General features: G+C 44.1%; 1 protein-coding gene across 6 annotated transcripts in view; it reads left to right on the forward strand.

Moving 5' to 3' along the window:
* Window positions 1-25,850, forward strand: part of cbfa2t2 (CBFA2/RUNX1 partner transcriptional co-repressor 2) — a 40,226-nt gene extending 14,376 nt beyond the window's left edge. Inside the window, exons 1-11 of one of the 6 annotated variants that reach the window (XM_072684801.1) lie at window positions 167-449; window positions 11,185-11,328; window positions 12,325-12,566; window positions 12,722-12,811; window positions 15,695-15,888; window positions 16,480-16,727; window positions 18,104-18,189; window positions 18,516-18,723; window positions 20,677-20,748; window positions 21,638-21,828; window positions 22,841-25,850. In XM_072684801.1, coding sequence (XP_072540902.1) covers window positions 11,211-11,328; window positions 12,325-12,566; window positions 12,722-12,811; window positions 15,695-15,888; window positions 16,480-16,727; window positions 18,104-18,189; window positions 18,516-18,723; window positions 20,677-20,748; window positions 21,638-21,828; window positions 22,841-23,128 — 1,737 coding nt within the window. In that variant the 5' untranslated portion in view covers window positions 167-449; window positions 11,185-11,210 and the 3' untranslated portion in view covers window positions 23,129-25,850. Of the gene's footprint in view, window positions 1-166; window positions 450-11,184; window positions 11,329-12,324; window positions 12,567-12,721; window positions 12,812-15,694; window positions 15,889-16,479; window positions 16,728-18,103; window positions 18,190-18,515; window positions 18,724-20,676; window positions 20,749-21,637; window positions 21,829-22,840 lie in introns of those variants that run through there. The other 5 variants (XM_072684799.1, XM_072684795.1, XM_072684796.1 and 2 more) reach the window with 5 other exon arrangements.
* Window positions 25,851-26,257: the final 407 nt, after the last annotated feature.

The following is a 26,257-nucleotide window of genomic DNA, read 5'->3' on the forward strand; positions in this document are numbered from 1 at the left end:
GTGTGTGTGTGAGAGAGAGAGAGAGAGAGAGCAATTGAGATTGCTAATAGAGGAGGGAAAGTGAGATAGCAGGGCGACAGAAGGACGAAAGAAAGTAGAGAGATGGAAACGGAGAGAGCTCAAAGCTGAGAGAGCGAGCGAGAGAGAGAGAGAGAGAGTGGGGGGGGAATAAAGAAGTATTGCTGAATCTCCTCACCCATCTGGGCTCCATCTGTGTTTCTCCGGCTGCGAGAGGAACTCTGCTCACATATGTGGGGGGCTTACACACACATGCCCCACATATGAAGGAGAGGAACGAGGGCAGGCGAAAAAAGGAGCTGTAAGACGACCAGAACACAAGGAACTCCTCATTTTTCTGGGTTGTTTTATTTTATTTTGGCTATTTTATTCCCCCTTTGTTTTGGAACCAGGCAGAAGGCTTAACTGGACCATCCTATAGAGGAGGTGAGGTGAGGTGTTTGTGTTTGTGTCTGTCTGCCTGTTTGTTTGGCTGTCTGTGTATTGGTAAAGCTGCCCGTAGCTCTTTCTTACCATGCATCTTCACTTATCAAACTAAACCCAACAACCTACTGAGTCTTTCACCGTCTTTCTTTCTAAGCATTGTTGGAAAGTGTGAAGCGCTGGCGTTTAGGTTTCCTCCACTGAACAAATTGCAGTCATTCTTGCATCACAGCCGTCTCCTGTCAGAATAGCCTGCTTTGGTTGTGTTTGAATGCTGAAGGTCTTTTATAGCTTCATGGTGACCGTATTTACCCAGCGATGGGCTGTAAGGTTCTATAGGGGCTAAATATGGCTAATATTTTTTGACTGCTGTCCTGTTTGTTGTGTGGGTTTCAGACCAAACGGTTGTGTTTAAAAGGTAGCTGAATTTTGTGGAGGTTTTCTATTGGTTTTTCTCTAATCCACGTGGCACATGCTTGAACGGGAGAATGCCATGCTGGAGAAATCAGAGCGTGAGAGAGATGTTCCTCTACCAGCAGCCGTTCTCCTTCTCTGTATCCATCTGTCCCAGCATCATAGCTCTGACTTTCTGACCTCACCGCCAGTCTGGATTCAATCTAATGGTTTGACTGGTATTGGTTTAGTCCCAGTTTAAGCATGCAGAGTTGGAGATGGCACCAGTCCGGTTAATCAGGCCATAATCAGCTGAAAATGCTCAAATCTGAGCCGATCCTGGATCCCTTTGAGCTTGTGTTTCTTCCTGTGGGGTAGTAGTGTTTGAGTTGTCTGGGCATGGTGGCCTGCATTGTGGTCCAGTTAAAGTGTAGTATAGGATGTATCAGGCTGGTATCGGTAACGAATGGCTAATTTTCATAGGTTTAGTATCGAGATCACAAAAAATAATGCAGGATTGTGCCATTGCTAAATAGAACTCGAGACCAACCAGCACAAGACAGTTTATATATATATATATATATATTTATCTAATTTTCCACCAAGTAGTTACGACTCCCAGAGAAAGTAATGTTCATTGTGCTCTCTGGGACTCCCAGCCCAGATTGAATTAAGATTATGCTGATTATGCCAATGCTTAGACTTTTCTGAAAGCCTGGTATCCTCAGTATTGAACACCTTAATCTTTAGGTTTATTATTCAGTTATTAATCCTAATACAGAAAGTATTGTGCATTATTTGGGAACAATTAGTTTTAGCATGCCTTGTGGAGTCCCACAGGGTTCTATTTTGGGGCCTATAAAACTGATGTTCAATTTTTTAATTTTCATTAAAATTTTCATTAGTCATTTTACTCCATTTAATTGAACCAAATTCAACAACTACTGAATTCTATTATTATTATTATTATTATTATTATTATTATAGAATCTGATGCTACTTGTTCAATTTGATCTGCGTCAGAAGATCATAATGTTGGTCATGTATCATCCGAATGTCCTTAAGTATCATGACGGAATAGTTTTGCCATATTACCCACGCCATTTGCAGACGAATAGTAATTGCTGAATCCCCCAGGACCAAAATATCTACGTTCACTAGTTTGTCTGATGGTTTCCCGTAGCTGTGTGTTTAGTAGTGTCAAAATTTCAGAGTTTAGCTGGAAGCTGTGCTGCAGTGAGCTGAAGAGGTGCTCAGGGCTGTGTTTGTTGCTGACTGCTTGTCACTGCAGGCCTGCGTAATCTTAGCAAACACAATCTCCAGGCAAGCCCTGACAGACATACACCAGAACACGCTGCATACTGTCAGACTGACAGCCCTCTGTGTGTGTGTGTGTGTGTGTGTGTGTGTGTGTGTGTGTGTGTGTGTGTGTGTGTGTGTGTGTTATTTTCCCTGCAGACTGGCTGTCTGCTTTCCTGTAAATTTACAGAGGTTTGGACTGTGTGTAATGGACAGCCACCATTTATCAGCCTTCCATGAGAGCGCGAGAGGGAGAAAGTGAGAGCGAGAAGACATGTTAGCATGCTTTCCTGCATTCTTAATTTTACTCCGAAGTTTACTCTTCAGTTTACTGTTCTCTCAAGCTCACGACTTCAGGGCACACGCCAGCGAGAATCCTTACAAGGGCAAAACTGAGATTAGTGCTTTTTTTTTTTTTTTGTCCTGAGAGAAATAGATCCATACACATGTGGACATACCACACATGCACACACATGCACACACATGGGGCAGCTGTTGGCCAGCGCAGCCAGAAGGAAGTACCAGATTAGTTGTGCGAGCTGGAGCTGTGATAACTGTTGTCATGTCATCAGAACAGCTATTGATCCAACCGATTAGCTCTGAAACAGCCGCTTTACGATGCCGAGAGTGTGCACGCCGCTCAATAAGGCCATTGTCCCTGTCACTTCCTCCACTCTCCAGTGGGGTCCCTGGTCCTTTCGGGGTCAGCGGGTTCAACAGGGAATCGTAAGGCATGTCTTATTACAGTAGAAACAGGGAATTTTCTTGGAATTTTAATACTTTGCATATTTAGTTGATCTGGTGATTAATAGGATTAGTACTTCAGACATGTGATTTAATAAGGGTGTTGCAGAATGAGCTCTTGCATGTTACATAGTTACTCACAGTTTATATTCAGTGTTAATAACAATATAATTACACATGAATAATGATGTAATAACTACTGGATGTAGTCGCTCTTTAAATGCCATTAAATGAAAGAGTATTAAGATGAAGACGTTAAAATAATCGTGGCTGAACGCACAACCAGTAGCCCTTGTGGTGCGTTCACTGACCCCAAACCACATCTTAACCCACAGTGTTCACCAGAGCCCCCTGGGAGCACCGCAGTCAGTTAATCTTCTACCGGACTTCACAATCCCAGCACGCGGACCAGTGCTTGACCTACCATTTGCTGGAGCTGTATGCAAGTTTTTAGTGTGTCCATTAAGCAGAATAGCAGCCTACTGGTCAGGTATAGATGTTTGCCTATAATCATTTAGTGAAACTTGAGATTTCTAGGTTGTAGCTGTGTGTTGAGTTAATCATCCTCAGAGACCGAATGTCTCCTCCAGAAGTGTGACCTGGGATGATTAACATCATAGAGCCAATGGCATGTTTCACACCTGGACTCCACTGTGGCTCAACCACAGACACACACACACACACATCTCTGGGATGAGTAGTAAACTGAGCACACCTGGTAAACGGACAACTCTGAGTGTTAGTGTGTGTTTGTTTGGGTCCTTACTGTAGTTGAAGTCGTATTTCCAAAAGGGCAACTTTACAGGAGAAAAAAAAAATCAGTCTTCGCTTTCAATGGAAGTCATTTTGAAGCATTTTTATTGGTCCATTTGTCATAACTCCCCCTAGCACTAGCAGCGCTGCCGACACTAGGAGGGTATCTCATCTCATCCAGTACATCTAAGCCAGCCACCGGCTCTTTTCTAACTGCCCTAAGGAAAGCACTTGTGCGCTCAGGCTTGGGCTGCTGATGGCATCAAACTTGCGGGATTCTAACTTGTGATATCCGGACCATAGTGGTAGTGCATCGGATCGCTTAGCCACTCTGAGCCCACTTTGGGCCGGACTTACGAGAACACAAGAAGAACCACACATCTAAGGACATATCACACTGTGTGTGTATGTGTGTGTATGTGTGTGTGTGTGTGTGTGTGTGTGTGTGTGTGTGTGTGTGTGAGAGAGAGAGAGAGAGAGTGTGAGTGTGCCGTTTCAGCTTAGATTTGTTACAGGATTGAATCATTGAATCATTTTGATGATTGATTCTTTCTGTTTTCCCCTCTGCTGATATTGTCCTAATACTCATCCGCATAGATCTCCATATGCCATCAGCTGCTGGTAGAAGCCTCGTGAACCCATGTGGAACATGTCGCTGGTGTGGTTTGGTATAGAGGAGCTTAATGAAGCCCTGACCTTCCACAGACCATACATGGAGTTCATCTCAATAATGTTGAGAAGTGTGGGGTCAAGAGGGGCAGTGCTTTGGTGTAATTAGCAAAGCCAAAGCAGCCGTGTGCACACAGAGAAAGATGGAGAAAAGCTGCAACCTGTTGCGGAGCTCACACACACACACACACACACACACACATTGCTGGAGAGGAACAGATGTGTGTGCATTGTGTGTGTGTGTGTGTGTGTGTGTGTGTGTGTGTGTGTGTGTGTGTGTGTGTGTGTGTGTGTGTGTGGACTGACAGGCACCAGGTGCAGCCTTTGTTTTCCTCGTCTTTGTCTCTGCTGGCCTCCCATCCCCATCCTCTCTCTCCCTCTCTCTCTTCCCCTCTCTCTATTGCTCTCGCTCTTGCTTGCTCACCGCCCCCCCCCCCCTCTCTCCTTCTGCTGGGACACAGGTGACTGTTGGAGGCTCCAGCTGCCAGCATGCTGCCCCATTAGGTCCATATGGTAGGGATGCAGGAGAAAGGGGGGTGGATGGGGAGAACACACACACACATGCGCGCACGCACACACACTTCCAAATAAGTGATAGCTTAACCCTTTTGTATCCATGGCCCAAGGCTCTGTTGTGAATCACCCCACCCCCAATGTAGGGTTTAGATGCGTGCTGGGTGCCCGGAGGCGGTACGAGGCTTTTCTCTCTTTTGTCGCCGTGTGTTTAAATGATTTTCCAGTCTGGAAGCGCTCAAGTGCTTTTAATGGGAATCCGTATATCACTTTAAACAAAGGCAGAGCGGGCCTTTTTAAATAAGCCCTTTGTGCAAGTTGTGCCAATGTTAAGCTCTTTAGCCAGTGTCGGGGGGGAGTAAATATCTATACTTATTCATTCACTTATTCATGCTGATGGAGTTGGTTACGCTCAGCAGTGCACTGTGCACCAGCTCACGCCTTTATACCCAGTCCAGCTTTGAGGATCACTGGGTTCAGGATGTGAAAGCACCTGCTTTCGGTGTATTTGTGGACTAATGTGTTTTTGAACCTTTTGGCCCATACAGAAATCTAATATGAGGCCATACATGCACAAATATCATAGATGATGGAGTGCATATTACAAAACATGTTGTTGCTGATGGGCTACAACCTTGTATCTTGTATCTTTCTTTTTTGACGTAATGTGAATCTGGCAGTTGCTCTTTACATTATGTCCAAATTTCTTAATGACTGGACTAATGGAAAGTCTTCCGAAATGACTTCAATTGAGAGTTAAGAAGGTTATTTCCTGTAAAGTTGTCAAGTTGGAGATACAAGGATTTTGTATTGCCACAAACGTATGTACCTATGCGCCCCAGAATATGGATCATAGGTGTATTTATGATGGGTAAATGGTCCAAATACAGTTTATGTATTTACTTAACTTAGCTTGCCCATATAGACACATTCATCTGATATATGGCACTATACAGATTTTAGAAATGTGATATACATGCACGGAATGGACCAAAGTATTGGGACACCTACAGGAGCTTTTATGACCTCATAAATCCATAGTCATTAATATGGAGTTGGTCCCCCTGTGCAGCTCTAACAGCAGGTTTGGAGCTCTGCAGGTATTGAGTCAGCAGAGCGTTGGAGACTTTTCTGCTCTATGCTCTGAGCTCAGCATTCGGCCCTGACCCCGCTCTGTAACTTTACGTGGTCTGACACTCAGTGGCTGAGCTGCTCTCTGTGGTTCCTCCTAAATGCTTCCACTGTTCAATAATACCACTCACAGCTGATGGAGGAATATCTAGGGGGAGGAAATTTCACCAGCTCAGTGAGCTCTTTAGAACCACTCATTATTTCATTAATGTGTGGAAAGACAGACTGCATTGCTAGGGGCTTGATTTTATGCAACTGTGGCAATGGGACTGAATGAAACCCCTGAATTCAAATATTAAGTGTTGTCCCAATACTTTTGTCCATATAGTGTATAGAAGGTTTTTTTTTCATTCCCTAAATATTGCGTATCTGAACTGTCATTTTAATGCAGTTACTAATTGGATATTTAGGCCGTGTTTGATGACCTGGTGAGTGGTCTGTGGGGGTGTTGAACAGGTCTGTGAGCTTTGCTTTGAGGTCGCACAGTGGAACTTTGCAATTCATGGCCTCACGTGCAGATGTGCTTATGGGTCTCGTCCTCCCTCAGAGGACTGACAAAGCTAAACAAGCAGATTTAAATAACAAAAGACAGGTGAAAGCAGCTCTGCGCACTTTGCATAATAAAAGTGCACACCTGTGCCTGTGTATATATTAAAAAGAAAAAAAGGTGCTGCTCCACAAACCAGAGCACCCCATCCGTGTCCTCCACAGCTGGTTAAAGCTTCCAATCTCTGCTACGCTTGGATCATCTCTCCTAGTTCTGGATACATTTTTCTCACAGACAGATACACACATACACACAATTTTGATATTGCAGAAGGCCTCGGTACACAGCTGATGCTCAACAGACTTTTGTCCATATTGTTAAAAACTGTACGGGCCGTATAAAGAGAGATCTGACGATTAGATCATTTTAAACCAAGTCAAATTGTTTGTTTACTGTATTTTGCAAAAGCCTTGATTAAAAAAAAAAATCATATAAACACATCTGGCTATTAAAGAACCACTATTGGTTCCATAAAGAACCATTTTTGTAAATTAGCTGTTAATATAAAGAACCTGTTAATTAGTAAAATCACATTTACACCCATTTCTTTAGACCTGAACTAATTCTATAGAAAACCCACATTAAGGGCTTTCAAGACTTTTGCAAGATACAGTAAACATAGAAAATATGATTTGCTGATCAAATAGTCAGATTCAGGTGTTCATATTCAGCCCCATTGCCACAGGTGTATAAAATCAAACACCTAATCTTGCAGTCTGCCTATTCCACCATCGACTGTGTGTGGTATTCTTGATAAGTGGAAGGGTTCAGGAATCACAGCAACCCAAGCCATAAAGTGTCCGACCATGTAAAGTTACAGAGCGGCCGTTAGAGCGACAAAGACCATGCATCTGTTTATTTATATATATATATATATATATATATATATATATATATATATATATATATATGATGTTTCAATGTGCTAACCCAGTGTCACCTATGAACTCTTCCAGACTACATTAAACAGATGACCAAATATCACTCAAATTTATACAGCCGTCAGATACTGATTATCGTCTTGCGCATGCCTAATTGTATGGGATCACCATCACAATATCTGCAGTATTATATGCCATATGCAATTCTGTACATATCTGCCAGGCCTATCACACAGATGTGTTCCGTCTGACTGCTGTCCATCTGGCTATCTCTCCGTTTCTCTCGCTGTGACTGGCTGTACACAGTAGTTAGTATTCTCACATGCAGTGACAGTTGGCGCTCGGGGTAAGCAGCACTTTCTCTGTTTGTTGAGGGTGAATCAATATTGAACTGAGAAGATAAAGCTATTCTGTGTTAACAGCAGTGTGTGTGTGTGTGTGTGTGTGTGTGTGTGTGTGTGTGTGTGTGTGTGTGTGTGTGTGTGTGTGTGTGTGTGTGTGTGTGTGTGTTCCTGCCTGTAGTTCAGCACACCTCACTGCCCTGATATACCCATAGCCCAGCTGCTCTTTGTGTGTGTGTGTGTGTGTGTGTGTGTGTGTGTGTGTGTTTAATATAGCATGCTCTTCTCCCAAATGTGGCAGTCCCAGGTGCACAGCAAAGACGTTTCCTGCTGGGCAAATTTCAGACGTCGTCCGAAGGCTATGATGAAGGCCACGTGTCTTAAAGACCATAAAGTAGTTGGAGGATCTGTCCCTGTTGCAGGTCTTAAATTCTACAGCCTCACAGTTACTGCTCTAGTAAAAGTCATTTAGGCCCATAGTCTACCTTTTATTATGAATCTTGTTTTCCCCCCGAGCTAAGATATGACATTAACCTCGGTTTGTATCCCAGCAACAGTTGTAATTCATTTTAAAGGGCTTTTAAACTGGCTGTTTTTACTGTGCGTTTAAGGCTGAAGTGGAAATGATCTCAGTCCTGTTTGGATGCATTGTATTGTGCCTCTTAGAGCAACAGTTATACAGCATTTGTACTGTAAAACCGCATCTTCAGTATTATGCAGGTGCTCCGCTGACTGTAATAGAAAACATGACCTCTCGCTATGGACCCTTAGACCCCTACAAAACCATGTAGTATTACTCTTAACGCTTAAGTCCACATGCTTCTTTACCTTCAGATGCTGGTTTGTATCTCTCAGCTTGTCAACAAATGCACGTAGTATCATTGTACAGCTATCCATGAGTGGGCTCTCCACAGCTGTAGGGGGAGCCCAGAAGCCAAAAATACAGATTCTTGCACATAGCCCCGGTCAAACTGGGTTCTTGCATTTCGCCTCACCCAGCGAAATGGTCGGCCTGGGCTAAAACACCCCTTGTAGCTTCGGTGAGAAGGGGCGGGGCTAACTGTCGTAGACGGAATGGGTGTATATATGAAAATGCATGGCTTCTGGGACATATAATCCATAAGCGGGACATTTCAGAAGCTTGGTTTCCATGAATGTCCTACAGAATGGAGAGTGTTCAAACGGTAGCAGTGTGTACGTACTGCTTCCAACTCTACACAATACAGGCCCTTTAATGATTTAGCTTTTTCTTTCCTTAGTGAAGCGATAGGGAGGGTGCATATGAGTGTCCCACGGTGTGGCACACAACCAAACCGCTTGGCATCCTCTCTCTCAATCCCTTTCACTCATGTTCTCTTTCTCTCCTTCCTCCTTTCTTTCCTTCCTGCCTCCTGGGAAGAAAACAGGTGGGCATATGGAAGGGGAAAAATTGCTATTTCCAGTCAGGCATAAAGATGGGCGGCCTTAAGAGCTGCGAGACAGTTTGAAGGATTCAAAGCAGGGCTCAGGTGTGAGGCGTTTTTGCCTCGCGGACTGGGGGCAAAGTGTGTGTGTGTGTGTGTGTTTTAAATATGTCGCACCTGTGACTGTGGTGGTTCAGTTCACTGGGTTAAGATGATTTTATTTGGCTGCTCTTTCTCTCTCATTTGTGACAATAGACTTGCCTCTATTGTTCACACAGCCTTGCTGCCTTTCTTTCTATAGCATGTCCTAATCATTCATTGAGTTATCTTTGTTCACGGGGACCGGAGTAAAACGTATGGATGAAGAGCCGACAATTGCATTAAAAATGGCTTTACTCTCCATTGCTAAGCAGACAGTCCTCCTTTAAAACCCCACACCATTGATCCCCCTTATAGACGTGCATTCACCCCATTAGTCCCAATGAATAAACATTGAACAAAATGGCCTTTTCACCGAGAAAAAGCCCATCAATCTCCGAAACGTTGTCTCATAAAAAGCGTTTCATGACCTCTGACAGCTCGATCCGTGCTTGTCTATTAGCCGCTATTCTAAAAGCGTTTTCGGTCATCTGATATACTCGGAATGGAGCTGATCGCTCCTCTTGCGGCTCTTTCTAGAACAATGGTTCCTCTAATCTACGACTGCTGAGCCTGGTGGTCCATTCAAAGGCAGAAAGTATGCGCCGAGCCCTCAATGGCTTTTGTGAAGGCTAGTTAGCGAGCGTGAAATAGCCTAGCCACTCTTTTCTTACTGAGGGCTCAATGATGGTCCATTCTTCTCAGGGACAAAGCCTGGTTCATTTGCACCTCAGCTGTGGGGCCTCCACGGTTCTTAAGAAGGAGCAGAAGACATCTGGTGTCCACCAGCTATGAACGAGGGGTTCCCCAAACCTCTCAAGTTTTTGTTCGTATTTTGGCCCTGTGGGATAAAGGTTAAGCTAGACGTCATGCAGAAATACTATGGATCCAACAATCTTTCGCTAGTCATTAGCAAAAGTTTTTAGTATTTAGTAAAAACAGTTATTTAAAGCAGCAGAAACGGACAAATGTACAGTGTTCTCTTAGCCCGGATGTAGTCAAAGAGCTGATACATGTTTAAGGTCCATATTTAGCTTCATTTGCTTTGTTTTACACTGGAGTTTGGAGTCTAAAGTTGCAAACAAACGTGAGAAGTCAACACTCAAGTGTCGACACATTTCTCTCAGCCTGCTTAAACCATATCCAGGTCTTCATTAAGGCTGCCTAACGTGGTTTAAAAAAAAACAAAAAAATAAATAAATAATGTATATTCCAACAAAACTGGACGGCTATTGTTGTCTCTTGTTGTCATTAATACCATTAGCTTTGTAGTTCCAAGTGCAAAAGTAAAAGCAAACGTAGGACACCAAAAGTGTCCTGGCTGATAAACTACATCTGGCATAAATTGAAAGTTGGGTTAATTGAATTTTCCAATGAATCCTTTCTTTGGGTCTATCCAGCGTTTGGTATTTTACAAAGCAGGATTTGCCAGTAAACTGGAGAACTTACTCAGTTAGCCAGATAACTGAAGCCTAATGGAAAGATGTTTCAGAGATGGCCTCTTTGGTCCTAGCTGTCCTAGCTTTGGGCTTAGCTTTTATCTCATTTCAGCAGTCCTGTTTTATGAAACGCTATTTTGGCAGCATAATCGGATGTTTCTATTAGGAATCACTTAATGGCTTCCCAAAAAAGCACAAAGTAGCGTATTGATTTTAAAGGATTTTCTGTAAATCTCAGTTTTGAAGTGGCACAGTCTGGGAGTTTTCAGCCTAGTCATCTTAATGCTTCTAATTGTAATCTGAAAAAAATCCTACTCAGCTTCTACTAACCCAAAATCGTTCTGGGTTCTTCAACTTGGTGGCCTTTTTCTTCTCCTGCCGGTTCGTATTTTGTGTCTGAGGTTTTGTGATTATGATTTAACGTCTAAATATAAATAAACTAAACATGAATTAATCACTTGTTCTGTCTGTCTGTCTGTTGTTCTCTTTTAGACAGTGGAGAGAAGAAGGTTCTTGCCATGCCCGGTTCTCCAGTGGATGTAAAGACTCATTCCAGACCGGCCGTGTCCGCCATGCCCCCTCTACCCTCAGTCAACCCCAGCGGGCCCCGGCCTGCTGCCTTCTCTTCCACAGCTTGTGAGTGTGACACACACACACACACAGACACACAGAGCATACTAAAGACCTGGCACACAGCTTCCCTCTGTTTCGCATCTGTTGTTAAGCACACACTTTCTCTGGCGCACACCTGTGTGTGTTCCACAGTTTGTCAGTACACTTACATCTGCCAGGGTTTAACCCCTTAAACCCTGTGTGTTGGCCCACACTTAACTGCATTACCTCCAACAGTTAGCAACAGTTTCATGAACCCTATAACCGAACCCTGTGGGGTGCCACAAAATGTGCTAAACTAAATGGTTACCAAATAATTTATGATTGTTTTTGCGTTAGGAGTAATAACTGAATAATACACCAAGGGTTTAGACCTAGTGGTAATGAAGGAGGACTCTACGCTGTAGTGGTAGTGGTAGTGGTAGTGGTGGTGGTGGTGGTGGTAGTGGTGGTGGTGGTAGTAGTGGTGGTGGTAGTAGTGGTGGTAGTAGTAGTCGTGGTGGTGGTGGTGGTAGTAGTGGGAGTGCTGGGAGTAGTAGTAGTCGTAGTAGCGGTGGTGGTAGTGCTGATGGTGGTGGTGGTGGTAGTAGTAGTAGGAGTTGTGGTGTTGGTGGTAGTAGTAGTGATGGTGGTGGTGGGTAGTAGTAGTGGTGGTGGTGGTGGTGGTGGTAGTAGTAGTAGTGGTAGGAGTAGTGGTGGTGGTGGTAGTAATGGTGGTGGGTAGTAGTAGTGATAGTGGTGGTGGTGGTGGTGGTGGTAGGAGTTGTGGTGTTGGTAGTAGTGGTGGTAGTAGTGGTAGTGATAGTGGTGGTGGTGGTGGTGGTAGTAGTAGGAGTTGTGGTGTTGGTAGTAGTGGTGGTAGTAGTGGTAGTGATAGTGGTGGTGGTAGTAGTAGTAGTAGTTGCAATAACCATAATCATCATCATAAGATAATCCTTTATTAGTCCCGCAGTGGGGAAAATCATAATAATAACTGGTTTATTTTAAAGACCAAACAATAATTTTTCCTTTCTTCTGCAGTGACCAATGGGATGAACCATTCCCCACCCACCCTCAACGCCGTCCCTTCCCCGCCACAGCGCTACAGCAACGGACCATCCTCATCCTCTTCTTCCTCACTGGCCAATCAGCAGCTTCCGGCCACATGTGGTGCCAGGCAACTTAGCAAACTGAAGCGGTTCCTCACCACATTGCAGCAGTTTGGCAACGATATCTCACCAGAGATTGGAGAGAGTGTGCGGAACTTGGTCCTGGCCCTAGTGGTATGTAGTGTGTACTAACTACAGTGTGTGTGTGTGTGTGTGTGTGTGTGTGTGTGTGTGTGTGTGTGTGTGTGTGTGTGTGTGAGCACATTCAGTGCTTGTTAAAATTCAGCAAAGTGTGTCAGCTGATTGCTCTGACGTTCTCTCTTGGCCAGAATTCCACAGTCACTATTGAGGAATTTCATTCCAGACTACAGGAGGCCACCAATTTCCCCTTGAGGCCGTTCGTCATCCCTTTCCTGAAGGTAATCGTCTGTCTGTGCGTCTCTGGCTCTGTCCTTTTTCTCTCCTTCTCTTCTGTAATTTATGCTGATTTTCATTCAGTTTAAGTGTGTATGTGTGTGTACGTGTGTGTACTCTTTCTCACAATCTATCACTTGGAAGTCACGGTTTGCCAGTCGTAGCTCTGGAGCGTAGCCTGTTGACCGTGGAAAAGCGCACAGCATCCATGTCCTAGAAGCCAAATCTGAATAATAATGTTTGAAGCCATCTGTCCCTGCTCTGCTTGGTGTCCTCCATATCTCAGCGTGACTAAAGATAAAACCTTGTGAAAACTGTCAGCAGTGGCCCTGAATGAGTCCTTGGGAACAAACGTTTAATCCTGGGAATGAAAAAGAAACCGGAGGAGCCGTTGATGCTTTTGTGCCATTTGAAGTCCGGGATTTCAGAGGGGACATTTTTTTTAATCAGCACTGAGAAACTAAGCAAGGGGGGGATGATTTGAGAATAATGGCTGCCCCCCCCCCTCAATGGAAACAGACGAAGTCTTCAGTTCCAGGACTGGACGTAACGCTTCCTCAAATGGAATGGTTTTGTTTGGACGTGGCGCCCAGTTTCATTTTGTGTCTGGCTCCATTACGGTTACAGATTGAGCTTCAGTGATTCGGTTGAGGTATCGTGGGGTAGGCATGGCCTGGTGAAGTTTCATTTGTCTGAGGAAAAGAATGAAATAATAAAAAAAGATTTAATCTCTGGTTTCTTTGATTTATGTCTGTGTTCTAAGACGAATCCAGAGCGTTCGGAAGTGTGAAACACAGCTATAAAGCCTTTCAGCTCCTTTTATGAGGCCTGCGCGACATATGGACTCCAGCTTAGATTAACACGGGCGTCCAGAGCATGGGCCCGCCCTGGGAAAAAATCCTGTCTAAATGACAGGCAGCATGTGTAGTGGCAGGAGGGCGAGAACGAGAGGAAGTGGAGGGTGATTATGCACAGTATGGTCTTAATTAAAGGGAGAAAAGGAGCTAGAAACTACATCTAGAAACGTTTAACTGACTTAAGGGGTGTTTTGCAAGGCTACGTGGAGGCCAGGGTCAGGGCTAGATCCACCTTAACCTTTAACCCTTTGACATTTCGAGTTATTACTATTGCTGTAGCTTTTTAAATGTAGTTGCATGGTTGAATTTGTGGACACTCCTTCTAATGAATGCATTCAGCTACTTTAAGTTGCACCCATGGCTGACACAGATGTGCAAGATTAACTTATTGGGACCATGCCTAATGCCAGGTGTGGGCTAGAGGGGTAGCATTGAGCTGGGGAGCAGTGAAAGTACTGTGTTCTCTGGAATGACGGGTGGTGCTCCATCCAGTGCATTTGGAATGAGTTACTGAGCGACGCTCCGTAATCTGGTAGAAACCCTTCCCTGGACAGTAACCGAAACCGCAAATTAGCAGCAGGGTGTCCCAATACTTTTGTTGATATAGTGCGCACAGTTTTTGCACGACAGTGACCATATACTCTGTATTCCTGAGCGCAGTCGCATCCCCTGAGAGTATTGTAGTTTTTCTGTTTTCTCTTATCTAATAGACACATCAGCATTGACACAAACCAGCTCCTCCGCAATCAGCGTGTCTGTTCCGATAACTTCGTTCACATACCACTCCGGCACAAGGAATGTTTTGGGTCTGTTTCGTCTCATCCTGACAACTCCGTTGTTGCTTTTCTCCTCCCCTGCTTGCTGGCGTTTTCACATGGCAGATTTAGTGCGTATTTTGTCTGGAGCCGTCGGTGCCAACAGCAGTCTGGAGGGGAGCGTAATGCGAGCGGAGCGTTTTGTAACGCTCAGCAGACCCCCCATCAATCAAAGGCTGCGTCCAGACGCCACAGGCCCAGACAAGGAGGCTGCTTTGAGGTTTTTCTCCAAGCAGAGATTGATCTGAAGTCCTGATGCAGGACCAGCGTGTGTGTTTGTGTTTAACGTGGCTAATCCGAACCATCGTGAAGATGAAGACCAAACTGATTGCAGGCCCAGAAGGCAGTTCATGAAAACTTCTGTTTTTCTGTTCAGAGAAACTAGAAGCTACATGAGGTCAACTCTGAGACCGTTCCCTGTTCTTGATTGTCCAACGTTTGCTGGACTGTAGCTGCAATGCTGTGATTGTAGTAACAAGTAATGTTACTACATACTACATAGTACATACATATGGACAAAAGTTTTGGGACACCTGCTCTTTTATTTCTTTGTTTCTGAAAACTTGGGTATTAAACAAATAGTTTATCCTGCTTTTGTTGGAGTGACTGTCTCTACAGTCCAGCGAAGGCCTTTAAACAGATTGTAGAGCATTGCTGTGAAGCATTCAGCAACAAGAGTGTTAGTGAGTTCAGGGTGTTGGATCACCACCCCCCACCTCATCCCCAACTAATTCCAAAAGTATTGGATGGAGCACCAGCCATCATTCCAGAGAACACCATTCCACAGCTCCACAGCTCAATGCTGGCAGGTATTTTATTCATTAGACAAGCTATGTGTGCATTTGCACATTTGTCAGGATTGGGTGAAATTTAAAAGTAAAAAAGTAAAAAAAAAAATTAAAGGGTGTCCAAAAACATTTGGACATGTAGTGTATCTAATTTATCAACTTAGATTATCCAGTGTCCAATGAGTCTCATTAAGACCTTTTACAAGGAAGTTCTCTGATTAACCTCTGATGGTCCACCCAGAGCAAGTTCTTTAACCATGGATTGTTAAAGGTGGAGCGTTTTATGGATGCGCTATATGTTGTGGGAAGAGTAATTAGTGGACAGATTTAACGAATCAATAGAATTAAAGCTGATTGTCACGTTTAAAGTTGGGGTCATGCAAGCGTACTTGCAGAAGGGTTGAGGTTTCCTGTGTGTTGTGTTGCAGGCAAACCTACCGCTGCTACAGAGAGAGCTCCTGCACTGTGCGCGAGCGGCTAAGCAGACCCCAGCCCAGTATCTGTCCCAACATGAGCACCTGCTACTCAGCACAGCTGCCCCATCACCCGCAGACTCCACCGAGCTTCTACTGGAGCCCAGCGACAACGGCAAGAGACACAGCCCTAACAGGTACACACAGAGGTACACACATCAAGGCAAGACTACCAGAATGTGCAGGTCTGCAACTGCTATCCCAGCTTTGAAATATGAAGATGCTAAGGGTGCTGTTCTTTAAGGAGTACCACAGAACCCAGGTCTTTAAATCTAGACCTTGAATCCAGTTTCCAGTTCTGGGTTTTATGTCATTTACCAGGGATTACATAGTCCAGGACTGGAAGCTGGATTCAAGGATTTGAAGACCTCTGTTTGTTGGTTCCATTAGGGACCATTTCTGTTAGAGATGTATGTGTGAAAAACCTTTGTAAAGTTTAAAGAAGTGGATCTAAGGGTTCTTCACCAGCTTTGAGCTTCTTCACACTCTCATCTCTCTTACAGATTGGTTCTTCATGAAACCATAAGTGGTTCTTCAGTGATATTGCTCAAAGACCTTAATTTTTAAGTGTTGTAAAACTCCATCTAAGATGGCCCAAATGAGTTTTTGTGAGTGATCTGAGAAATCCATGCTTTTACAAGAGTGTGTTTGAGAAAGGAACCCACCTTTACTGTGAGAGCATTATCATCATCATCATCATCATCATCATCATCATCACTCCCCTATTATTTGTCAATCAGGGGCAAAGAGAACGGCTTCCACGAGCGACCTCCTGCTCCTCTGGAGCCTCCAGCCAAGCGAATCTGCACCATCAGCCCTGCTCCAAGGCATAGCCCTGCCCACCCCCTGCCACTCCCTGCCCAGATTCACCCGACCCCGCCCCCTCTCCAGCACTACGCCCTGGATGACATCACTACGCCTCACCTGTACAGAGAGCCGCATCGCATCCTGGAGCTGCGAGAACTGAAGGACAGACCACGGCTGCCAGGTAAACACTGTAGAATGTGTGCGCGTGTGTGTGTGCGCACGTGTGTGTGTGTGTGTGTGTGTGTGTGTGTGTGTGTGTGTCTGTACTTACAGCACTTCACCTTCAGATAACAGCAGCAGTCTGTGTCCGTAGCTGTAGCGTCTCTGAGAGTAACCAGTCTGCAGTGTTTAGTAAAGCTGTAAGATGAAGTAGCTGGATAATGTGAGCAGACTGGATGAATGGATGCATGGAAGGAATTAAAGGAATGAACTTGGCTTGGCGTTCCTGATGGATAGTGAAGTCCACCAAGTAAACCTCCCTGATTCAAAGTAGCTACAGAGGGGGAGACTGGAGTAAAGTGGCGTGTTGTTTAAGTGGGGTGACACAGGCATGAGGTAAATCACGGCTTTAATGCGCTCTGTGCTGAGCGCTGAGCTCCAGCCAGTTCCATCTGCACTGCACTCGACCTTCACTACAGTCCTCTGAGAGCTTTTTGAACTCTATTAGGACAAGAAACATCCCGACGCTGATGGTGGCCTGTGTGTGTGTGTGTGCGCGCGTGCGAGTGTGTTGTTAGACCCTCATATCCAAGCCTCACTTTGTTTAGAAGTGGCCTACTCCGCTCAGCCAGAGCGGCTCCCTGAAAGAATGTGTGTGTGTGTGTGTGTGTGTGTGTGTGCACTCTGGGGTGGAGAGCACATTCTGACAGCTGAGTTCCAGATGTGGTTTGTGTGTGTTGTGGTCCCCCTGCAGTCTGTTTTTCATCAGAGGATCTCTCTCTCTCGCGCTCTCTCTCTCTCTCTCTCTCTCTCTGTCTCTGTCTCTTTCTCTGTCTGTCTCTCTCTCTCTCTCTGTCTGTCTCGCATTTTTTGTCTGTCTGTCTCGCATTTTCTCTCTCTCTCTCTCTCTCATGTTCTCTCTTTATGTGGCACTCTATGTCTCGCACGCTCTCTCGCTGTCTCACGTTTTCTCTGTCTCTGTCTCTTTCTCTGTCTGTCTCACATTTTCTCTGTCATGTTCTGTCTGTCTCACGCTCGCTGTCTGTCTCTCACATTCTCTTTCTCTCTTTCTCGCTCTGTCTGTCTGTCTTGCATTTTCTCTCTCTGTCTTGTGTTCTCTCTCTAGGTGCTCTATGTCTCGCACACTCTCTCGCTGTCTCGCGTTTTCTCTCTCTCATTCTCTGTCTGTCTCGCTTCTCTCTCTCTCTCTGTCTCGTGTTCTCTCTCTATGTGGTGCTCTATGTCTCGCACGCTCTCTCGCTGTCTCGCGTTTTCTCTCTCTCATTCTCTGTCTGTCTCGCTTCTCTCTCTCTCTCTCTCTCTCTCTCTCTCTCTCTCTCTCATGTAGTAGTGTGGTTGTGTCTAATAATTGTGAATTGTCCTGTGTTTTGTGATCAGGCAGTAATGGTGGCTTCCACGAGGAGCCAGTAGACCACAGGCTGACGGAGAGAGAGTGGGCTGATGAATGGAGACACCTGGACCATGTAAGACCTGCTTAGCTGTTAATAATGCACACTCAGGTCTTCTGCTACACTTTGATCAGTCCTTCAGTAAAGCCTACACAGGGGGACTGATCCCTCAGCTGCTTATTACAGAGCATGGAAGCACCTTCACAGCCTTACACCTTTACTGACTGGAGACACTTTTGACCTTCCAATGTAAATGCTTATCAGGATACAGTCCAGAAACTGGTCACATGGTCACCGCGCTACACCGCACTGCACCTACTCCAATAAAACAGGCCTAGTTAAGCTCTCTATGCCGTGATATATGCGGAGTTCTTCTCTAAAGAACTGTGTGCTGGTTCTAGGTGCTGAACTGCATCGTGGACATGGTGGAGAAGACGAGGCGTTCGGTGAGCGTCCTGCGCCGTTGTCAGGAGTCAGACCGCGAGGAGTTGAATTACTGGAGACGGCGCTCCAGCCAGCAGGACGGAGCACGCAAGTGCACGACAGCTCCCGCGAGTGTGCCTTTCTCCAAAACACACAGCCCTCTGTCTGCTGAGGGAGTCAGCGCCGGTGAGTCAGCCGCCTCACTCATTCACTCTTAAAGAACTGGCTCGGAGGAGCCACTTCAATAATAACAACAAATAAAAGTGGAAAATGATTTTAATAGCTTAGTCATGCCATTCAGATTTCAGATGTTGAGTCAGAAACTCAGAAGATAATACAGGATTACAATGATTCTGTCTGACAAAAGCCTTGTATCTCCAGAATGGCTGTTTCATAGCTTTACAGGAGAAGGAAAAAAAACTCCTTAATGTTTAATGGAAGTCAATAGAAAAAGACTTGATTCATTTGATTCATGAGTCAATTTGAAGCACTTCTAATGATTCACTCATTATAAAATTTGGACAAAGTGTAAAGAACAACTTCCAGATTCACATTTATATCAAATCAAAAACCGCTAAGTAGAGATACAAGGTTTTTGCATAACAGCAATGATAACTAAATTAATGGAGCTGTAATTATTTATGTATAATTAATGTTTAATTACTGAGACTTTCCCTAAGAAAACTGAAATCCTACCAAAAATATTGTGAATAGATCACTACTTTATATATTTTTTATAATTGAATATCATGATCACAGAACATTATTGTCACCATCACGCTGAAAAACTCCCAAATCTCCAAAATGACAACTTTTTAAAAATAGGAAAAAAATAAGGCCCTCTATGCTATGATCTGTTGTGAGGTTGTTCACACTAATGCTCAAAAGATCATATTATGACAGTGTGAGGTTATGCTGAATTTTCACAATAACTATGAATATCCTAAAAATTAATATCATAAAAAGACCAAAAACATTCTTAACCCCTTAAACAGCCGGTAGACTTTTATTACAAACTTCTGTTCCCAAAGAATAGTCCCACCAGTGTGTACACACGTCCCTGTAGTTACTGACTAATACACTTTAGTTGACTTTCAATTGAAGTCAGTGGAAAAATACTTTGGCGCATTTCTATTGGTCCATTCATCATGGAATTTGGACTTAATACAAAGAATGCAATATGCATGCAAATCCTGTAGATCTACATTATGGATTAAAATGCATTAAAAATGAGATACAAGGTTTTTGCAGGACAGCAACAATATGAAGTACTTTTCAATGGCTAATCTACGTTCTATAATGAATCACTGCGTTAATACACTCATCAGCACCTCAGTGAAACACCCCTGAGCTGATTTTGCACGTTTCTGGGGTAGTAGTAAATGATTTGAGTGCCTTAAACGCCCCCTTGAGGTGATCAGGGGGTATTACAAAAGTGCTCCCACTGCCCGGCAGCTCTGACTAATGGCCACAAGTGTGTGTGTGTGTGTGTGTGTGTGTGTGTGTGTGTGTGTGTGTGTGTGTGTGTGTGTGTGTGTGTGTGTGTGTGTGTGCGCCTGCCTGCCTGCCTGCCTGCCTGCCTGCCTGCCTGCCTGCCTGCTGAGTGAGCAGGTGTTGCACGCTCGTGTCCAGGCTGCTACAGTAGGAGTGTGTGTTGTTTGAGAGAGCAGCTCTGGCTCCCACTCACTACTGCCATCTGTGATCAGTCCCTGCCCAAAACTGAGCCGCCTTCTACTTCTTCTTCACTACTGATCACTGTTGACCCCTCTATCATTGCCCCATTTCTCTCTCTCTCTCTCTCTCTCTCTCTCTCTCTCTCTCTCTTGCTCTCTCTGTATTTCTCTCTTGCGCTCTCTCGCTCTCGCTCTCGCTTTCTCGCTCTCTCGCTCTCCAACAGTGCTTCTTTGGCCTGAATGATACTTGTTACACCTCACCAACACAGTTACCACAGGAAGTTTATTTTGAGATCATTAAAATGAAATGAGGATTAATTATCTAAAACAAAGATAAATGCTAAATGACCAGTCTTGCTGCTGTCTGTATGATTCTCTCTCTACCTTTTTGATGTTAATTCTCTCTCTCTCTCTCTCTCTCTCTCTCTCTCTCTCTCTCTCTCTCTCTCTCTCTCTCTCTCTGTAGCAGATCCCCAGCGGGAGCTCTCTCTGCGTGCTGCGCCTGGCTATGTGCCTGATGAGATCTGGAGGAAAGCTGGTAAGGGCGTCAACCCAGATGCACCCTGGGAAACCTGTTTACTAACCCTGCCATACACCTGTTCCTCACTTTCAGTGGTATTACATCTCTATAAGCCTCTCACTCTCTGCATGTTTCTCTACTGCTTTATACTGCTTTTACACTCAAAGCCCAATATTTCATCTTTTGTTTCATTTGAGAATCACCTACAGCTCCTTCTGGTCAGATATGAGTGTAGATTATCGCAAAAAATCTTATATCTCCCAAATGGCAACTTTACAGGAGAAGGAAAAAACCTTCTTTACTAATGAAAGTCATTTTGGAGCGTTTCAGCGTTTAGTCACAGTATAAGGAACAGCCTATACTGACTCCTTTAATGTAAAAACATGAGAACGGGCAAAACTGGAGATATGAGGGATTTTATGTGACCGCAGTTAATATATATATACAATTTTAATGATACATAATTATATATACACAGTATTTAAAATATTATTTAGATATAATTCTGTATTTTATATATAATAAATTATTTATATAATTATTAATACATGATAGTATAATAATAATATAGTAATAATAATTATTATAATTATAATATCTGATAATATCTGATAAGTATAAATCTTTGCTAAATAGTCCAAAAAACATCAATTTATTTATTAAAATTTTTGGATTATGTTAAGCAACTAAGCAACAGCACTTACAATAGGACTTGTGAACTTGATATGAACTTATTTTAACTTAGAAACGTACTCTTTCTATTGGTCCATTCATCCTGACGTGTTCACACAGCTAGTGTTTTCAAATGGTGTAAAAATAAAATGTAAAAAATAAAGTGTTCATGTGACCGTGACCACATGCCTCGGGGTATAACCTTTGCTGCTTGCCCCCTGTGTGACCCCTGCAGAGGAAGCTGTGAACGAGGTGAAGCGGCAGGCGATGGATGAGGTGCAGAAGGCCGTGGCTGAAGCAGAGCAGAAGGCTTTCGAGATGATTGCAGCGGAGAGAGCCAAGATGGAGAAAACCCTCGCCGAGGCCAAGAGGAAAGCCACAGAGGACGCCATTCAGGTCATCAACGAACAGGAGGACTCCAGTGAGGTGAGTGTGTCTGCTCACCTGTCCATCCATCTGTCGGCATACCTGGCCGTTCTTCTTTTTGCATATGAAGTTTCATACACGCACATGGGCATGGTCTTCTGTGTCATTTAAAATATTGTAATTACCTTATAATAATAATGTAATTAAAACTGGCTTTATATTGTTCTCTGATGTCAGCAATCAAATCCGCCAGGTGTTTAAGCCACATTTGTTTTATTTTTATTAGTATATATATTATTATTTTTATTAAGATGATCAAAATCTTAAATTATGTATTTCCATAGTACAACACAGTTTTCCCAAGATCTGAAATTACACTCTGTCCAAATGTATGTGGACTCTTCCACCCTTCTAGTGAATGTATTCATCTACTTTAAGTTGTGCCCATTGCTGACACAGATGTGCAAATAACTATTGCCAGTAGAATAGGACTCTCTCTTTGGAACAGATAAACATGAACCCATTCGCACCATGTCTAATGCCAGGCGTAGTCTAGAGGGGTGTAAAGCCCACCTCCCAGCATTGAGCTGTGGAGCAGTGGAAGAACTGTGTTCTCTGGAATGATGGATGGTGCTGCATTCAGTACTTTTTGGATGAGGTGGGGTGATGATCATCCAACATCCTGAGCTCACTAACGCTCTTGGTCACTGACCTAAATCAAATCATCGCTGCAATGCTCCCCCAAAATCTAGTAGAACGGCTTCTTCCCTGGACAGTAGAGATAGTTACCCCAACAAAAGCAAGCTCAATTTCCTTTTTTATTTTTAAAACTCTGAAGAAATGTCCCAATACTTTTGTCCATATAGTGTATGTTGTTTCATTATCGTGACCTAACAATGCACTTCTGTGCACAACCTGCCCTGTCCTGAGAACAATCCGCCACCAAAGCAATATCTAACACACTGTGCGTCAACAGATGGCCTAGCCCCGGCCATTGTAAACCTCCAAAGTAAGGTAGAGTGATTTTATGCTAATTTATGCTAATTTCTCTCTCATGCTCTCCCCCTCTCAGTGCTGCTGGAACTGCGGTAGAAAAGCCAGCGAGACGTGTAGCGGCTGTAACGCAGCTCGCTACTGCGGCTCCTTCTGCCAACACAAAGACTGGGAGCGCCATCACCTCATCTGCAGCCCTGGCCTGCAGGCCCAGCCCAAACCAGCCCAGACCAGCCTGAGCACCCGCAGCCTGCCCAAAGCCTCAGAGAGCCCCAGCCTGGAGAAAACGTCCAGCACCTCCAGAGCCTCCACACCACCAACGCCTGCGTCCGCCTCCGCCTCCACCCCTGACACCAACACACACTAGAGCAGAGCAATCTGCCCAGGTCAGACTTGAGACAGAGAGTGATAAGAAAAACAGCTATGGACATCAGAGCCTCATATGGAGCCCACGGTACAGGATGCAGGTTCTTGAAAGCTATTGGACAATTCATTAACAAGAAGTGGACTATGATTGCTCATCCCAACACAAACACACAGAGACAGGGTGTGAATAAACTGGCAAGGGAAATAAACACACACACACACACACACACACACACACACACACACACACACACACAGGAGCTTTGTTGTTGAATAGACATTGTTCGTCCTCCTCGTGTTCACTACAGCAGCGCTTCACCTCCTCCAGTCTAAGAACTCGTCCAGTGCAGACTGCGGACTGCGTGTCCTTCCTTTCCTTCCTGCCTGCCTGCCGTCCTCGGTGTTCCAGCTCCTTCTCCTTGCGCACAGGCGTGTCTTGGTCCGTCGTGTTCGTGAGTGTGCGTAAGTGTGTGCATGTGCGTGTATGTGCACATATGCATATCTTTCCACAGCATGTGTTTAGGGTCTGTTCAAGTGTCCGTACATTGTCCGAGCAATATAGAGGAGAAGCCCAGCCCAAAGTTGCAATGAGTTGTGATCCAGAAAGACTGTGTTTGTATATGTTGATTCATTTTCCAAGAGATGCAAAAAGAGGGGAGGTTTGCTCTCTAAACGTCAGGGAACGGGACGATGGTACGAAAACTAACAACTCTGCATGGACTTGCTGTTTCTCTGTGTTGAGCATGGATACCAATCTGGTACTAGAAGGACGACTCCACATCCAAGTGTTCAGCTGTTTTGAGCAGTGCTTAAACTCTGGGGGAGGCGGTGAACGTGTCCAGTTCCCGAAACTACAGGAAGGAAACTACAGGAAGATCAAATTTACATAGATTTGCACAGTGTCGTCAATCAGCCAAGACTCGGTGTTCTCTTTGCCTCTTTAGTGTTTTTCTTTTTTTCTGCCTCTCTCTCCCTTTATAGGAGCTATGCTAATAACGCTGATGCACCATGGCAGTCTGTGTCCCCTACAAGAGAGAGCGCACAGCGCTCGTATATCTAATGCATGTATTTGGCTCCCGGATGAAATGCTAAAACTGCCGAAACGTCCGAGCTTTATCTGTCAGTCAAATAAATGCATACATTAGATATACGAGTGCTGTTCGATCTCTTACCTTCTTTATTTGAAAGCCAAAAAAAAAGCAAGCTTGTCTTTTCTGGTTGACTGACTGAATTTACAGTGTGGAAAATTGTGTAAATTTGAGTTTTTGGAGAAACCGTTTCTCCAACACCACAGAAATCGGCTCTTGTAGCCACTACATCACCTCCCCATTCAGGTCAATGGGATCTGTTTTTGTGTTCAGCAAGTGTGTCTCAGATTTGGACCAAACCAAGTGTTAAAATGCTAAAATCGCAAGAAATCAAACAACAGCGGTTGACTGAATGCTGAAATAGGGCTTTTTTACATCTCCGCTCCTGTACCAAGACACCTGACACCTGAGATTTAAAGATTCCTGTTGGTCCCTTCATCATGAAATTGTGTCAAAAAAATGAATAAATAGAAATGAGTTTTTTGCAGGGCAGTGACTGTATACTACATGTCTAAAAAAAATCCAGACCTCAATTGTAGTTCATGAATTCTGCTGCTTCACTTTATGCTCATGGAAATGCACTGCCAGTAGAATGGGATGCTTTGGAGCAGCCACACAGGTCAGATGCCAAAATGCCATCAGCTCAATGGGCGTAAAGCCTACCCCAACATTGGGCTGGCGAGCAGTGGAACTACTGTGCATTCTTTGGGCTGATGGAGCCAATGCTTCGTTCAATACTGAGCACAATTATGGCTAAATGCAATCAAATTCCACAGCAATCACAGCAATATTCCACTTCCTAGATCCCAGTGGAAAGCATTTTCAAAAGCGTAGAAGCTGTTACTGCAGCAAAGGACGGAAACTCCTCACTAATGCCCTTGATTTCAGAAGAAGGACTGATTTGAGCAGAAGGTCTTCAAAAGGTTTGGATTGAAATTTAGAGATTTAGTCGTTGTCATGGTTTCCAGATGCCTTTTAGCGTTACTGAGACTGAGTTTGGTCCAAATCTGTGCCACTCTTACGATGTAAAGGTCATGTCTGAAAAGGGAACGGCTCAGGCTTTGGTGGTGTCGCAAGGAAATGCTGAATGCTGAAGTGGTCCAGGTGATATTTCTTGGTGGACGGTGTTAAAAAAGGGACTCTTCAGGTGATCGGACACAGAACAGCACTGCTCCAGTAACGCCATAATCCAGTATCATGACACGTTTTACATGCAAATGGGTAAAATGAGCCTTCAGTGCCAGGTTTAGGTTCCGCTCTGTGAAGTTACCGTACGTTTTCTGGTCTTGCCTGTAGGTGTTGCAACTCAAACTATCTAAATCTCAGGAGCATATTGTATGTATATAGGTTTATTTCCTCGTCACATTTAGAGAGGGTAAAGTTTAAACCTTTTTTTTTTCACCTTTATATCTCTCATCAATTTCCTTCTATTCACGTGATATGTAACAGAATGAATTACATTATTTTTTCATTATGAAATGACTTATCTGTAAAAAAAAAAATGATTATGAGCAAAGGAAATCTGTATTTTGTGAGCCACGTTTCTTTTTTTTTTTTTTTTTTTTTTTTTTTTTCTCACGAGGCACAAAGATAATCTTGGTATGTAGGCTACATGAAATAAAGAATTAAACAGAATCTGGGCTGAATTTCTTATTCTTTACAATCTAAGGGAAAATGGCTGTATGATCGGCCTATTTTTTTTTATCATTCATCATTCAGCATCAAACCTAGCTGTTACTTTTTGACCTACACCAATCAGCCATAACTTTAGCACCACCTGCCTAATATTGCGTAGGTTCCCCTCGTGCCACCGCAACAGATCCGCCCATTTAAGTCATGCACCCCACAAGACCTATGAAGGTGTTTGTGCTATATGGCACCCAGACAAGGCCGCAGCAGCAGGAGCAGCAGCTCTTGTAAGTCCTGTAAGCTGAGAAGTGGAGCCTCTATGGACCTCTTCAATGAGCCTTAAGTGTCCAGGACTCTGCTGCTGGTGTGTCTGTTGTGCTTTCTTAGTGCACGTTTAATAGCAATTGACCACT

Source organism: Salminus brasiliensis, chromosome 7, assembly GCF_030463535.1.
Source record: "Salminus brasiliensis chromosome 7, fSalBra1.hap2, whole genome shotgun sequence".
Taxonomy (NCBI): domain Eukaryota; kingdom Metazoa; phylum Chordata; class Actinopteri; order Characiformes; family Bryconidae; genus Salminus; species Salminus brasiliensis.